Raw genomic sequence first — 15,667 nt, forward strand, 5'->3', positions numbered from 1 at the left:
AAAAAAAAAAAAAAAAAAAAAAAGTTGAAGTTGGCTAATAAATTAAGAACAAATCACTTTGAAAGCACCATGTACGTGTGCTGAGCGAGGGAGCTGGATCCCCCTGTGCTACAGATGGAGCTAACCACCATGTATCTGTCTGGGTGTCCAGACTCAGTCCTGGGCCTGTTGGCAGAGCAGCCAGCTGTCCTATACCCGTTGGGCCATCTCTCCAGCTCGAGTACATTCAACTGCTAAGCCACACAAAGGCATCAGAATCCCTGTTATGAAGACACCGAACAGGGAATGGGCATCACCAACTGTCCCAGGACTCTAAGTTTGTAAGGCGAACACTCTACCTGAGCTGTTTGCTCAGCCCTCAGATGGGTTTAACAAATCTTCCTTCCCATCCGCTTCATGTTCTCCCTTCTTCTAAGGACACAATTCTTATCAGCTAGAGGGAATGCTTCAACGGTTTGGAAATTTTTCTGCTTTTTTAAAACTTGTTCAGCTGGCACATTATTCTGAGTCAACTGCACACAGCTGCCCCTTCTTATATGACAGTTTTCCCTCCCCTTGGCTTTCCACTGGTGGTTGTTGATCTGCCTGTCCATCAGGCCAGGTTCCCTGACTCCACCCATTCTTTGCAGAGCTGCAGAATCCTGCTCATACATGGTGTGACTCAGTGACTCCTGAACTGGCAGTTTATTGCATTTCCAGCATTATGCCAGCACAAAAACTGCTGCCATGAATATGCTCAGTTCCCATGTTAGCCGCTAGCTTAAAGGCATTCACACGTAAATTTTAATAGATTTTCCCAGATGGTGGTGGTGCCTTCCTGTAACCTCAGCACTTGGGAGGCGCAGGCAGGAGGAGTCAGACTCAGCCTGAACTAAGAGTGCCTAGGAAACCTAGCTTCAGAAGCTGCCTCTAGTAACCATCAAAAGTGACCGATACAGTTTACACCGTCACCTGCATGCCCAAGATACTCTCCTAATATATCAGCATCATGGATGATAAAATGCTGCCCATGACTCCTGAGAAACATCCTGAGTGCTGTTCAGCTCAAGCACTTACCCATTGGCTCTTTAATAACACCATAGTAATCTGGTGCATCATTGGGGTCTACTGGCTCAAGGAAAGGCCAAGCCATTTTATGGGCCTACAATAGAGAACAAGTGTCATTACTGTCAGCAGAAGTACATTTTACACACACACACACACACACACACACACACACACACACACACAACACTTCAGCTGACTCCCGGATCAACAAAGGAAACTGTTTATACAAGGTGACTTCAGATGGTAGTCACAAATTTTCTTAAATGAGCATGATTTAGTCACAGTCCTCAAAGGTGGCTCTGATCTGAGGCCCTTGGAGACAGGTATGGGACACAGCAAGGGAGTCATGCAATCTACACTCTGGCTCCTACATGAACTGCCAGCTGAGGAACGCTGGCACAGCAATCCCTTCAGTAATTGGGGTGGACAAGTCTGAAGTGTGCAGTGATGACCATTGCTGGTAATGAGGTGGCAGGCATAGCTGTTAAGCAGCCAGGAACTGGGACTGACTTGCCAGTTCTGACTCTGTGACCATGGTTCTGCAGAGATATCCAATGTCCTGTTTTGACTCATCTCTAACACTCCCAATTTTCCCTACTCTTTCATTTCAGTGAGAGAATAACCAGACTTGAATCAAACTGTTTTCCCTTCTATGCCCTCCGACTCTCTAGCGTTAGACAAGCACCAGCAGAGACGGGGTATTCAGGATCTTCATGTCACTGAACGCACAAAAGTGCACTTTGTCTAGCCCTTCACCGAGTGCTGGGAGACAGCCAGGTGTGCGAACTGGAGAATGACAAGTTCAGTCCCTAGGCATGTCTTCACAGTCTGGTGGGTTTAGTTTCATCTTCGGATGCCACATGCGGCAGCCTCTCACCTGTAAGGAGCGCAGCACCCTCTTCAAGCCCTCATAATCTTTCTCTGTCAGTGGTGTGAGCACTGTCATGGCATCCTCTGTTGACTGGCACTGTGGACAGACATACTCATCAATGAGCTCTGCCTCACTCTGCAAGATGCCAACACAGCGCCCGTGGTACCAATTCTGACATCGATCGCAGCCAATATAAAATCTGCAAGATCCAAAATGGAAATGTGAGGCCAGACAGAACAGGCTCCTTCTGCTTAGAATTCACCTCTAAACACCACCATGCATGAAAACTGGCTAACCCTGGGGTATAAAATAACTTCAGTATTATGATGTTTTACTACTCTTGAGACTGACATTCCAATGTGCTAACCAAGCACGTTAGATGTTAAGAACAACAGCAAACATGTATTAAGTACTAAGTAATACTAAAGAACCAATTTGAGGAAAAATGTAAAACATTTTATTGATTTTAAGCTTAAAATAGGGCAAAAAAAATTATCTTTCCACTAGTCCCGTATCAAATAAGAGTTAAAAACTCCGTGAGCTAGTAGCAGCCACAGCTCATCCCAAAGGGTGCTTCTCTAGCCTGTAACCGAGCACCACTTCAGACAAGGGGAGTCCCACAGTCAGGCTGTTTTCATCACATTACTTTCTATTACATACTGAAGAATCAGAATCAAATCTACTGTTATAACCACATTTCCCCCAATGCAACTCAATCATTCACTAGGAAGCAACATACATTTTGAAGGAGAGAGAAAGAAGGAAAGAGAAAAAACTGGAAAGTCTTTGTAGATAGGTGTATAACACACACAGCAGAGAGGCCCTGCTTTTCATTTTCAGATTAAGGACCAGTTGAGCAATGCGGCTTCCTGAATTGTCAAACAGATGCTCTTATCAACTCACTGTGACTCATCATAAGGTGTCCTGCAGATACAGTACAATTCCTCACTGCTGCCCTCTTGTGCCCGCTTACAATCATTACAGATGTACACATCCATTTTCTTAGCCTCCTTTTCTGTGATGCCAACACATTCTCCATGATACCAGTTAGTACAAAGATCACAGCCAATATAGAACCTAAAAGTATTCACAATGAAATGACAATGTAGTTGTCATTTTGAGCTGCATGGCATGTAAATCTGTCTTCCCTACCCTGATTCACTTTCTTAAAGGGTCATTTCTGCAATGAGTCAGCTAAACCCTCTGAATTCAACCATTCTAGTGGCAAACTATAGCATCTGACACTGTACCAAGGGTGGATAAGTAATCACTCACATCCATTTCAACAAACACACTGTTTAGTGAAATATGGGTCTTTAAAACATACTGTAATTTGAAGAAAAAAAAATTAACAACACACCAATGGTAATGGCTTCCTCTTAATGAATGTGTGTGAAATTGTAACAGGCACAAAAACCAAAGCCAAAGAATCAAAGACTTACATCTGTCAAACCTATTCTACAGACGCCATTTCAATATCAGGGCTATTTCTTAGATAGGTTTGAAAATGTATCTCACAATTTACAATTGGAAATGAAGCAAAGCGCAAACACAAGGAGAAGTTACAGTAAAGGAACATGCAGGCCAGCCAGGTGGGGAGGATGAATGGTCAAACGTGATATGAAGAGAGCCAGGAGAGGTCCATGTATGCAGCCATCCCTGTTTCCTGAGTTTGGCGAGTGGAGTGTGTGAAGAGGGAGGGAAAGGGGCCCAGGTGCTGTGCAGGGCTGCATTCGCTCTCAGGCTACCAGGCTGGCCTGGCTACCACTGGTAGGTACCCTTCCACTCTACCAAGTTAACCGAGAGGAACGCCTCAGACTGTGCAGGGTAACACACAGTGAGATGCCAGCAGATTCCCAGGGACCCTTGCTTCTGAACCACGACTCCCACATGCCCTGCCTCAGGTGCGGACCTTCTGAGGCCCTGTAAATATTGCCTCTTTAGGTACTACGTGCTCCGGAAGGAACTTCAGGACCTGAGTTTCAATTTTTAGTAACCCTCCCTTAGAAGCTCGTGACTCAATGCTCAAACCAGGCTGGTTTGATCTGAGAACACAAAGCACTGATAAAATACCAGTTACTCCAACTGTGACAGGGAGTGAATGGATCTGCTATGTTGAAATGTCAATGGCAAACTAAAAAAAAAGTGAAATAGCCACAAAATAATGGGCAGTCTCAACTGAACGAGCACATGTACATGTGTACCTCATTTTAAGTAACATCAGTATCCCAAGAAGGTTGCTTCAAAATGTTCTTCTGTGGACTGAAGACTTTTGTCAGCTCAAAGCTAATTTAAATAAAGTTCCCTATCCTCAGCGTGCTTCAGGACTCCCCTAGTGTGTTTACTTAAAGCGAGGCACACGTACGTGTACTCCATTACAGTGGGAAATTAGTTCCCAGGTGCCACTCTACATGATGAACAATCACCAATGAGGGATACATAGGAAGTGAGACGTTTACACTCTGCTGCACTCAACAGGCAGCGTGGCTCCCAGCAGAGTCTCCCCAGAAATGTGCAACTGATGGGCTTTAGCTGCGCCACTGGAGCAGATTCGCTGTCACCACACACAGACACTAAGAATTTCTAATGCTAAATCTGTTTTTTAAAGCACAGTTAAACTTGTGGTACTGTAAAATACTGGCTTATATTTTGCATGTTCCAGACAGAATTTAAAATAAAAGGAACAGGAAAATATATTTATGGACTAATCTCTAAAATATCATTTATGTCACTAAAAACAAGCCGTAACTGTCAAAAACAGCTTACAATTGCTGTGCTCATAAATCTTGAATGTCAAACTCACAAAATGCGTAAAAGGAACACTTTATGTTTTTCGTTTTTCTTTCCAGTAAGAGTGGAAACAGACAAATATATATCATATATTTAATAAAAGAGAACTGATGTGATGCCTCTGTGCCATCTGTTTTGGGATGGACTCTGGGCTTCAGCCACCACAGATTGGAAGCCCTGAGTGCAAGTCGCAGTGCTGCGGATTAGGAGCAAGTCCACAAAGAGCTTTGGGAAAGCAAAGAAGGCCACACAGCAAGCTTGTTTTTGACAGAAAAAGGACATTGCTGAGGACAAGCAAGACCTATGAGCACGTGAAACAGCCCCCTTACTGCACTGTCAAGCCAAGTATCTGATGCAGAGGAAGCCCAGCCCCACACTGGCTCTCCCTCACCCAGTGCTGACAAATGCTCACTCACCAGCGGGGGCGGGACACTTACTTGGACTCATCATAGGGCGTCTTGCAGATGCAGTACAGCCTGGTGTCCTTCTTGGCCTCCTTCGAGGTGGTGGAGATCATCTTCTTTTTCTTGGACTTGGAGTCCTTCTCCTCCTCCCGCTTCCTCTTCTGGGAAGTGACAGGCAGTGGGGCTGCTGGGTGGCCTGCAGGTGGCAGACTGTGTGCCAAGGGAGGCGAAGGAGGAGGAGGAGCTGGAGGGGCTGCCGGTGGCGGTGCTGGTGCTGCAGGTATGGACACTGTGGCAGCACTGACCTGTACCACCTGTGCTATATCTTTCTCTTTCTTCATTTTCAGGTCTCTCTTCAGCTCCTCCTGGGGTCAAATGAAGACAGACAGAAAATCACCAGGGCTACTAGACGTAGCCAACTGGGCAGCACCTGGATATTCCCACCTGCCAAATAGCTCCCCCCCACTTGTTTTCTTCCCTCCCTCCCTCCCTCCCTCCCTCCTTCCCTCCATGTCCAGGGAAGGCTCTCCTTCCCGTGGATGCAAGGATCCATCCAGCTATTGCTCAGCTGCTGGAAACTAGAAGTCTAGAGCTGGAGTGTGAGCCGCAGGCTGGGATGAGGGGTAGCTGTAGTCGGTAGAGCCCCTCTTAAACAGTACTTAGTGTGTTTGGATTTTTTTTTTTTTTGAGACAGCGTGGATTAGCATTTTAAAAGAATGTCTCAGCTCAGTAGAGCCCTAAAGTCAGCCAGGGTATGTGGTGTCAGTTGTGGGGTGGGTTTCTGTCCCCGCCTCTCTCATTACCTCTGTAGGAAAGCTGGCATGGCTGACCACATCTGCTTTTTTAGCTTCCTGAGCACTGAACTCAAGTCATCGGGCTTTTGTGACAAGCTGAACCATCTCACGGGCCCGGGATCCTAATTTATGGCCAAATGTGTTTAGAGAAACTAGTGTGGTTTGGCGAATTTTTTTATTTGTTATGAGATATTTTAAATTTGTTATGGGATTTGTTTTGTTTTGAGACAAGGTCTCAAGTAGGCTAGGCTAGTCTCAAACTCACTGTGTTACAAAAGAAGTGCTTTAGCTTCTGTCCTACTGCTGTCTCTTGACTGCTAGGACTGTGCACTCGGTTAGAAAATATTATATTTTGTTTCTGAGTCTCCTATCTTAAAACTAGACAAAACAAGGACAATCTCTCTTATTCTGTTCACTACCTGCCAGGCAGGCCATGTTTTAGGTCTTGTATTAGTTCATATGCAGACTCTTAGAAGGATCTACTTAAACTGGCAGTGGTGGTGCACACCTTTAATCCTAGCACTAGGAGGCAGATGTAGGCAGAACTGTGTGTGAGAGAGAAAAGCAGGTCTAGTGTGTGGGACTCAGACTGCCGGGGTTGAGGACAAGCATTTTAACCCGCTGAGTGTCATCTTGTGGTCCTTCCACAGGAAGGAGAGCCTTCCCTGGACATGGATACACAGGCCATAACACCAGTATTGAAGAGGCTAAAGCAGGAGACCCAGGAATTTGAAGCCAATACTGTGCTAAAGAGAGATTCTGCTTGAAATCAACCAAAGGCAAAGGCTTTATATAGATGCTTATAAAAAGATAAAATGAAAGAAAGAATAAAGCAATTGCAAGTCAACAGTACTTTTTTACAGTATTTGTTTTGTATTTAATTTTTTTTTTTTTGTTTTGTTTTCCGAGACAGAGTTTCTCTGTAGCTTTGGAGCCTGTCCTGGAACTAGCTCTTGTAGACCAGGCTGGCCTCGAATTCATAGAGATCCACCTGCCTCTGCCTCCCGAGTGCTGGGATTAAAGGCGTGTGCCACCACTGCCCGGCTGCATTTAAAATTTATATATATATAAAAATGAGAGAATGACACACTTTCATTATGTAGTTCTTTCTGGCTGCCTTGTAATTCACTATGTAAAGACCAGGCCTTGAATCCTGGAATCCTTGAATCCCAAGGGCTAGGATTAGGGTTATGCAGGCCCTGAATAGTCAAATACTGTCAAGTGTGAGGCTGTAATTTAAATGTTTGATGCTCTGTGAATAGATCTCTTACCTAACTGGACCATAGCACCAACTGTGAAGATATATTTTAAGTTTTCTGGCTCTACTGTGAAGGAGCTCTCTTCCCCGAGACACTATGACAACAGCTGTATTCTGTATTAGTACTATTTCTGGCAACGTTAACTCTCTTAAAAATTTTAATATGGTTTCCTTGGGGATGTCAGTGTAATAACTGCATCACACAGAGTAACAATTCTGTCTTCTTTCTTTCTGGAAAAACCAAAGCAAAACAAAACAAAAAGACAGCACAGCCATTTCAGCTTAGAGGAAGGTGGCTATACTTTCAAAGGTCTGCCTCATCTCAAAAGCCAAGGAGCCTTTTACTCTTAGCGCGACAAACATTTGTATGTAAATCCTAGACAGTGAGCTGGAGTTTTAGGCCTAACTAAAGAATGATGGAAAGAAGCTGTGTTCAGCTCTGGCCAGGCAAGGAGCTCACGCCTACCTGTACTTGGATCTGCAGCTCTTTGTCCAGGAGCGCCCTCTTCTTCAGGATCTCAGCTTTGAGCTGCTCCTTGTGTTTGAAGAGCAGAGCAGAGAGCTTGCTGGCATTCTGCTTGCTCCGCTTCTGCTCCACACTCTCCTCGCGCTTGCGTTTCTTAGCCGCCTGTTTCTCTTCTTTATCTATCTTATCCAGAATATACTTCATCACCTGGTTACACACAATCATTCTAGAGAAAAACACACAACCCTTGTAATTTGTAACACTGGCTGCTTCACCCTGAAAGGCAAGGCACCATTTGTCTATGACCCTAATGATGCACAAACTGACTGCAGAGTTTCAAGGAGTGACTATGAGCCACTCCGGACATTAAACTTGGGTAAGACCAAAGCCAAACCAAACTGTGCAGACTCTCAGGTGGGCCTGTGCCTCTCCCTACCTTTGATTTTCTTCTCTTTCAGCTGGAGTCATGGTCTTTTTCTGTTTTAAATGTTCTATTACAGCATTATGCTTCATCACCACCTTGAGAACAGAACAGATCCATAAATGCACATTTTTATAAGACACAAGTCCAGTTAGCACATAGGAGGAAGCACAGCACATGCTGGCGTTTGAACTTGTAAGCACTGTCTAACTAATAGAGATAGAAAGCTGCTGGGTGGTCTCAGGTTCTTACCGTGCACCATGCACCGAATTACGCTAAGCACTTGACATTGCTTATTCCCCATTAACACTGAAACGCAGGTATACTTTTTTGTCAACTAAACACCGAGACAAAGTAATCAACCAACTTGCTTGAGTTTAAATAGGAAATAACACAGCCCAAAATTTCACCCAACTCTCATGCTCTGAAGGGCCTCACCCACTGTGCAACCACCAGGTTGAAGAGTACCCTGCTCTCTACAAAGATCTAGAAAATGGATACTGAGGTAACACTTGATTTACAGATGAAATAGTACAAGAGCTGGGATTTGAACAAGTCACAGAGGACTTATGCCTAAAGAAATATTAACTTACACCTTCACAATCATGTACATGATGGAATTTAATCCTAACAATTCCACGTGGTTGGAGAGACGAGTTTTAATGTAGATACAGCTCAGGGAGAAAACAGAGCTTCAGAGCTTGGTAAGACGTGAAACCTCTTGCCTAGCGCTGATGGGGTCACATGGCTGCTGACAGGAGTGTCCTCAGAAAGACTGCAGGTCACCAGCTTCGTTTTGGCAGAACTCTAGCTGTCTAAAGCGACTTATTGCACCCAGGGACTACTCCACGATGCCCCTGCTAAACATCACCACCTTATACGAAAGGTATGGACAACATTTGGGTTTAAGACATTTTTACAAAGGTGTGGCAAATAACGCAAATGAATTCAGTCTGCCCACAATTTGCTTAGTCAATAGGCAAATGAAAGAATGACACTTGCAAATCAAACGTCTTCAAATGAATTGCTACATTGTGATGGTGGCCTTACCACTTGGTTTTCTACCAGGGAAAGATGGTTTCTAATAAGCACTGATGCTACATGTCTATTAAGGAGTTTCAAATCAGAACCAGCAAGCAGTGCTTCTGGTCTTCTAAGGTTACCCACCAGTGACCTCGTCTCATTCAGGAAGCTACCACAACCAAAGCACTAAGTCTACTGCACAGCACAATAACTCACGCTACTGAACATGCTGTTTTGACTTAATGACTTTACCTGTTTCTGAATGATCTCACTTTGGTTAGAAGCTTGGAGGGTGTGTTCACGCTCAATTTCTATCTGCTGCTTCTTCTTTTGCTGCTGATCCCTGAGGTGCTGAACCCTCTGCAACTGCTCTTGCACACTGGCTGCCTGCACTGTGACCACACTCTGAACATGCTGAGTCTGCACAGCACTGCTTTGCTGAACTTGAATGGGTAACTGCAGTTTGATTTGCTGGGGCACAACACCTTGCTGAGCCTGTATCTGAGCCACAACCTGTGACTGGATCTGAGAGAGAACCTGGACTTGCTGGAGCTCAGGCACAGCAATGACTTGGGGCTGCAGCTGCTTTGTTTGTAGCTGAGGATAAGACGGGGACGAAACAGTAACTTGACTTAATGTTTGTCCTGGAGAAAGAGTTTGAGTTGAGGACTGTACCTGGGGCTGTGACTGTGGTTGGCCTTGGGAAGGTGTCTGCAGAGATGTGGGGGGCAGGATTGGAATCGGCTGTGAGGTTGTAGTCTGAACTTGGGGTTGCTGTCCAGGAGTCACTTGGGATGGAGTTGATGGGCGTATTCGAGTCAATGGTGGGCTCTGGACACGAACAGGAGACTGTCCTTGAACACTGTTCTGAGGCTGACACTGTTCCTGGGGTTTAGATGGCTGTGCCTGGGAGGGCTGTGCTTCAGAAGGGACATGGGACGAGATAGCTGGCTGGGTCTGGACTTCAGGCTGAGCTGGGGACTGCAGTTGGGGCTGGGGCTGTGCTGCAGGCTGAGGAGTCTGTGGCTGGGCTTCTGCAGGACTCACACTTGATGACTGAGCTGGCGCCATGGTTGTGGCTGGTTGCACCTGGGGCTGGGGTGACAATTTACTCTGTTTTTGTTCCCCTGAACCTGTTAAAAAAACAAAAACAAAAAGACAAAGTGATTTCCCTGACTCTAGGACGGAAGTATGCGGTGAGAAGACTCTGAAGGGACTCTGAAGCTCCAGTAGAGAAGAGGTGAGCCTTCCATTCAGGTGCATTCAGATTAGGCATCTCCTGGGCTGGAGAGTGAGGTATTTCCTGCATGCCCTCTGCACATCATCTAGGCATTCTGAGACAGACTCTGTCAAGCTTTGCTCTTCTGCTATGGCCTGGCAACAGACACTGACAACTTGTAGGAGGCTGGTCAAGTGCTGGGCAGACTCACTCTCCCTAACCCATCTCCAGGGCTGGAGAAGGAAAGCAGGTACAAGGGCCACGGTATCCATTGTCCCACCCCTCCTTTCTATGATTCTGTTTCACTTTAATGGGGAAGGGTACAGGGAGTCTAGGAACAAGGCATGGAAGCACCGAAGCTGGCTGTATCAGCAGTTAAGTTGTTAAGCAGACTGGAGGAGAGTACTGGGCCCTGCTACTCCATAGCAGAGTGACAAGCGGCAACAGTGTTTCTACCTGCTGCTGTAGAAGTGGTGGTGGTGGTGGTGCTGCTGCTGCTGCTGCTGGTGGTGGTGGCGGTCGAGGCTGTTGTAGACAGTGGGGTGAAGAGAAATCGCTGAACGGTACCATTGGGCATTGCAGCTTGCATGAGCTGCTGCCCTGGCCCAGGAAGGACGGTCATCCCCTGAGGTATCAACTGCAACTGTCCAGTGGTTTGACCCTGTCCTTGAATTACTACTGTTAAACCTTGGTTGCCGCCCTGTGGAAAAAGCAGACAACATGGAATATACAGCATTCAAATCACGAATACGTAAAGGGTTTTAATGTAATCCTTTGTTATGAAGATCCTCCCCTGCAATGGGACCAGGGAAACTGAGGTAAGTTAAAAAAAGGGAATCTGGGGCTGGAGAGATGGCTCAGCAGTTAAGAGCATTGTCTGCTCTTCCAAAGGTCCTGAGTTCAATTCCTAGCAACCACATGGTGGCTCACAACCATCTGTAATGGGGTCTGGTGCCCTCTTCTGGCCTGCAGGCATACACGCAGAAAGAATATTGTATACATAATAAATAAATAAATATTAAAAAAAAAAAAGGGAATCTGAGCCGGGCAATGGTGGCACACGCCTTTAATCCCAGCACTTGGGAGGCAGAGGCAGGCGGATCTCTGTGAGTTCGAGACCAGCCTGGTCTACAGAGCTAGTTCCAGGACAGGCTCCAAAGCCACAGAGAAACCCTGTCTCGAAAAAAAAAAAGGGAATCTGTGTGGAACAGCGACGTCAGCACCTCAGAGTTCTAGTCCAAACTCTCCAATGGGAAGCTAGCCATTAAGCCACAAGCAACACACCAGCTCCAGATCCCATTTAATTAATTAGTAAAACGAGGCACTGAGCAGGTATTAATCCCTACAATTGTGAGTCTGAGGCCACTCTGGGCTACAAAGTGAGACTATCTAAAAATACCCCACTCTGCCAGAAACTCAGGAAAAAACTTACTACTTCCTATGGTTGGGTAGCATAAGAACTATTATGTTCAGGTTAAACTTCTTCCTGTATGTGCATGTGTGTGTGTATATATTTCATGTATGTGTCTACCTTGTTTAAGAGAGGGTCTCTTGTTGGCTGCTATAAATGCTAGCTGGCCAGTGAACTTCTGGAGACGGTCTTTGCACTACTGTGTGGTTTTGGTATGGGTTCTGAGAGTCCCGACAAGTCATCAGGCTAGTGGAGCAAGAGCTTTCTTAGGGACTAAGCCTCTTCCCAGTCCTTGACCAATTCTCTGCACACTCTGGGTAGTTGAGTATATTTCTGCGGTTTCTCATTTTGCCCATACTCCTTGTAGTGCGCCTGATAGGCGGGCTCAGTTCTACCTTCCTTTACTTTTCTGTAATGTAAACATTCAACTCGAGACAGTGTGAGCTGGGATGTGCTCAAACCCCCATGACACACACTCAAGCCCTCCTTTATTCTGAACTCTCACAAAGTTGCCTGTAGCTTAGTCAGGCTTTAGATGAACAGTAATCCTGCTCCAGTCCAAGCAGCAGCACTATGGCGCAGCTAGGACTTTGCTTCTGTTGTCCTAACAACTGAACCCAGTGGCTGTGTGCATCAGGTAAGGCTTGTACCAACTAAGCTACATATCCCTAGCTCTTGGGTTTTTATTTTTTCCAAAATTCAATTTATAAGTTACTTTAATTAGTTAGTTAATTAATTAATTAATGGTTCTTGCAACAATGTCTCCCTTTGTGGTCCAAACCATTCTGGAACTCACAAGCTTCTTGAGTGCTTGGTTAGCACTTTCTGTGTGTTTTAAACAGAGTTATAGGGCTTGGGAAGCCCAGCTGGGAGTGCTTGCTTAAAATGTGCGAGACTTTTGGTTTGATCCCGGCAGAAGAAGGAAGGGAGAGAAAAAGAAGGAAAGGTTAAGAAAAAAGAAGGTAGTTGGAAGTAGTGGCACATGCCTTGGGAGATAGAGGCAAGCAGATCTCTATGAATTCGAGAATAGCCTGGTTTATACAGCAAGTTCCAGGACAGTCAGGGCTATACAGATACCCTTGTCTCAAGAGACAAAAAGAAAAAGTGTTAAGTACTTACAAAGATAGGGTAGTATCTTTGTAATCCCAGAATATGGCAGGTATAGGCTGAAAGACTGTGAATCTGAGGCAGGTTTGGAGAGAGAAAGAAAGGAAAGGAGTGTGCAAATGGACGGGTGGGAAGGACATCCTGATTAGCAGAGACTTTGCTGAGACGTGCAAAGCCTTAGGTGCAATCCACAGCACCTCATAAACTAGGTGTTGGCAAACACCTCTAATTCCTCAATTTCACAGCTCTATCTCAGGATATATAAAACGCTGTCTTAAAACAAGACAACAAAAGAAAAAAATATTGTACGAAGATAACTTTTCACCTCTTAGTTACGACTTTGTTTCAGTGAACTGAGCATGTTTTAAATGAGGCACATGGCACTGGTCCACCCTCATGGTCTCCTGTGTGGGGTCAATCAGGCCAGCACCACTGATTGAAAAGCTTGTCTTTCCTCAGCAGTTTGTAAGGCTACCATTGATGTACCGATGTACCGCAAGTATCCAACCGCATTAGTGACGCACTGCAGGAAGCTTTTGCTGTTTTGTTTTTCTTGGGAAAGGGCCCAACACAGCCCAGAACTTGCTAGGTTGTCAAGGATGATCCTCCTGTTTCTCCTTCCCAAATGTGGGCATTATGGGCGCATGCCAGCATTCCCGATTTATGCAATGAAACAGATCCGCCCAGAGCTTTGTGATGCTCCACAAGCACTCCACCAACCACGGTCTAGCTCCAGTCTCTGTTGTTTTAAGCACAAGTGTAGCATGGTGTATGTGCTCCCTCGTGCATGCACATGGAGGTCAGAGGATGACACCGACTATCTTCCTTATGTCACCACCACAGCTGTTCTTAAATTTGTTTTAAATTGTGTCTGTATGTATCCCCCAGAGTCCAGAAGAAGGCATCAGATACCATGAAGATGGAGTCACAGAAAGTTGTAACTGACATGGAGGCTAGAAACTGAACTTGGGCAGATGCATTCTTTGCTGCTAAGCCAGCTCTCATATCCTCACAGCTGGCTTTTTTTTTTTTGGTAGGTGATGGGGACTGACCCCAGGTTCCCATGCTTGTGCAGCAAGCACTTAACCCAGAGTTTTGAAATCTAGTTGCACGCAAGCAAATTCCTGCTCTTCAACAGCATCAGTGTTCTCGTTAATCTCTCCCTATGCCATTGTAAGACTGGGGGGGGGTGTTTACATATCATAGGAGTTGAAGATGTGTTACATTTGTTTATTCTGTGGAATACTTGTTTAATGATGCAAAGATGTGTTGCATTCTTTTATGTTACATTTGTTTAACTCCGTAAAGCTGTGTTATTTTGCCTGTCCAAAACACCTGATTGGTGTAATAAAGAGCTAAATGGCCAATAGCAAGGTAGGAGAGAAAGAGGCAGGCTGCCAGGCAGAGAGAATGCGAGAACTCCAGAGAAGAGCAAGGAGCGAGCAAACAAGCAGCAAGGAGAAAAGGAGAGGAGGATGCTAGGGGCCAGTCACTCAGCCAGTCAGGGAGTAAGAAGGAAAGAAAAATAAATAAGAAAGATAAAAAGCCCAGAGGCAAATGCAGTTAAAGAGAAACAGGATAATTCAAGCTAGAAAAGATGGCTAGAAACAAGCCAAGCTAAGGCCGGGCATTCATAAGTCACAATAAATCTCCATGTATTTGTGAGCTGGATGGTGGGCCTTCAAAGAGTAAAAAATAGCCAACTACAGTGGGCTTTTGGGAATTTGATAGAAGACTAGACAACAATATCAGATGTTGCAGGCTATCAATTTCATGCACCCAAATTTTACATTTTTTTTCTATGAACTAGACTAGACAACAATATCGGATGTTGCAGGCTATCAATTTCATGCACCCAAATTTTACATTTTTTTTCTATGAACTAGACTAGACAACAATATCGGATGTTGCAGGCTATCAATTTCATGCACCCAAATTTTACATTTTTTTTTTCTATGAAAATTACCCAATGAAGTTTTGGAAATTGAAAGGCTTATCCCTTTCATTGTTACAGGGACTAACTGAGGGACTCTAAAGAGCGGAAAATTATGTTGCCAATAGTAAGTATTCTTGTTTGACTCCAGGAGGCAGCCATTTCTTCTCTGTGTCATTTTAAAAGGTTTTTACTTATTTGTATGAGCATTTGCCTGAATGTACATCTGTGTTCTGTGTGCTTACCTGGTGTATTCATGGAGGTCAGAAGAGGCATCAGATCCCCCTGAAACTACAGTTTTAGGTAGTTGTGGTGCTGGAAACTAACCTGGGCATTCTGGAAGGGCAGCCAGTGCTCTAACCTCTGAGTCACCTTCCCTGTCCCAAGCAGCCATTTCTAGAAGGATATATACTTCAAAACTGACCTAAGATCAAATGTAAACTTCAGCTCTCAAATGAAAGCAAAGTCACTTACGTGGCCCTGCGTTAACTGAGTGAGCTGAGCCATGGTGAGCTTCACTTGCCCTTGCTGGGGGCGAGGTGGTGGCGGGGCTGAGGGCTGCAGAGTACCAGCTGCTGTTCCTGGACTTAGGCCTTTTTGCCCAGGTGCGGAAGAAGCTGTACTTGGAGCAGAAATGGCAGTGGAAACAGGCTGTCCTCGGATGATTTGAGTCACCACTTGTTGGGGAGCACCTGCGCGAACAAGATACCCTCACTGATCACACGCTCTTAGTATACTTGGAATTAAAACAGTCTGACGCTTCAGATGAATGCAGTTAATTTCAATCTTCAAATAGACATTTGGTTGCCCATAACCCAAGATGAGTACAAACACAGGACCACTGCCAAAGAATTCACTAACTTCAATAGAGTGAAGAAACAACAGTACAGGCCAGCTTTAACCCCAGCACTTGGGGGGCAGAC

At 45.2% G+C, this 15,667-nt stretch overlaps 1 protein-coding gene across 6 annotated transcripts in view; it reads right to left on the reverse strand.

Annotated features, from left to right (window-relative positions):
• Positions 1–15,667, reverse strand: part of Bptf (bromodomain PHD finger transcription factor) — a 106,288-nt gene that overhangs the window by 8,319 nt on the left and 82,302 nt on the right. For 3 of the 6 annotated variants that reach the window (XM_013347519.2, XM_026780481.1, XM_026780479.1), the window contains 8 exons: positions 15,219–15,436; positions 10,750–10,993; positions 9,327–10,207; positions 8,067–8,149; positions 7,631–7,856; positions 5,146–5,477; positions 1,925–2,117; positions 1,057–1,141 (listed from right to left, as the gene is read on the reverse strand). In XM_013347519.2, the coding sequence (XP_013202973.1) occupies positions 1,057–1,141; positions 1,925–2,117; positions 5,146–5,477; positions 7,631–7,856; positions 8,067–8,149; positions 9,327–10,207; positions 10,750–10,993; positions 15,219–15,436 (2,262 nt within the window). Of the gene's footprint in view, positions 1–1,056; positions 1,142–1,924; positions 2,118–2,821; positions 2,996–5,145; positions 5,478–7,630; positions 7,857–8,066; positions 8,150–9,326; positions 10,208–10,749; positions 10,994–15,218; positions 15,437–15,667 lie in introns of all 6 variants that reach the window. The other 3 variants (XM_013347515.2, XM_026780480.1, XM_005350427.3) reach the window with 2 other exon arrangements.

The sequence above is a fragment of the Microtus ochrogaster genome, chromosome 7, assembly GCF_000317375.1.
Source record: "Microtus ochrogaster isolate Prairie Vole_2 chromosome 7, MicOch1.0, whole genome shotgun sequence".
In the NCBI taxonomy this organism is placed as follows: Eukaryota; Metazoa; Chordata; class Mammalia; order Rodentia; family Cricetidae; genus Microtus; species Microtus ochrogaster.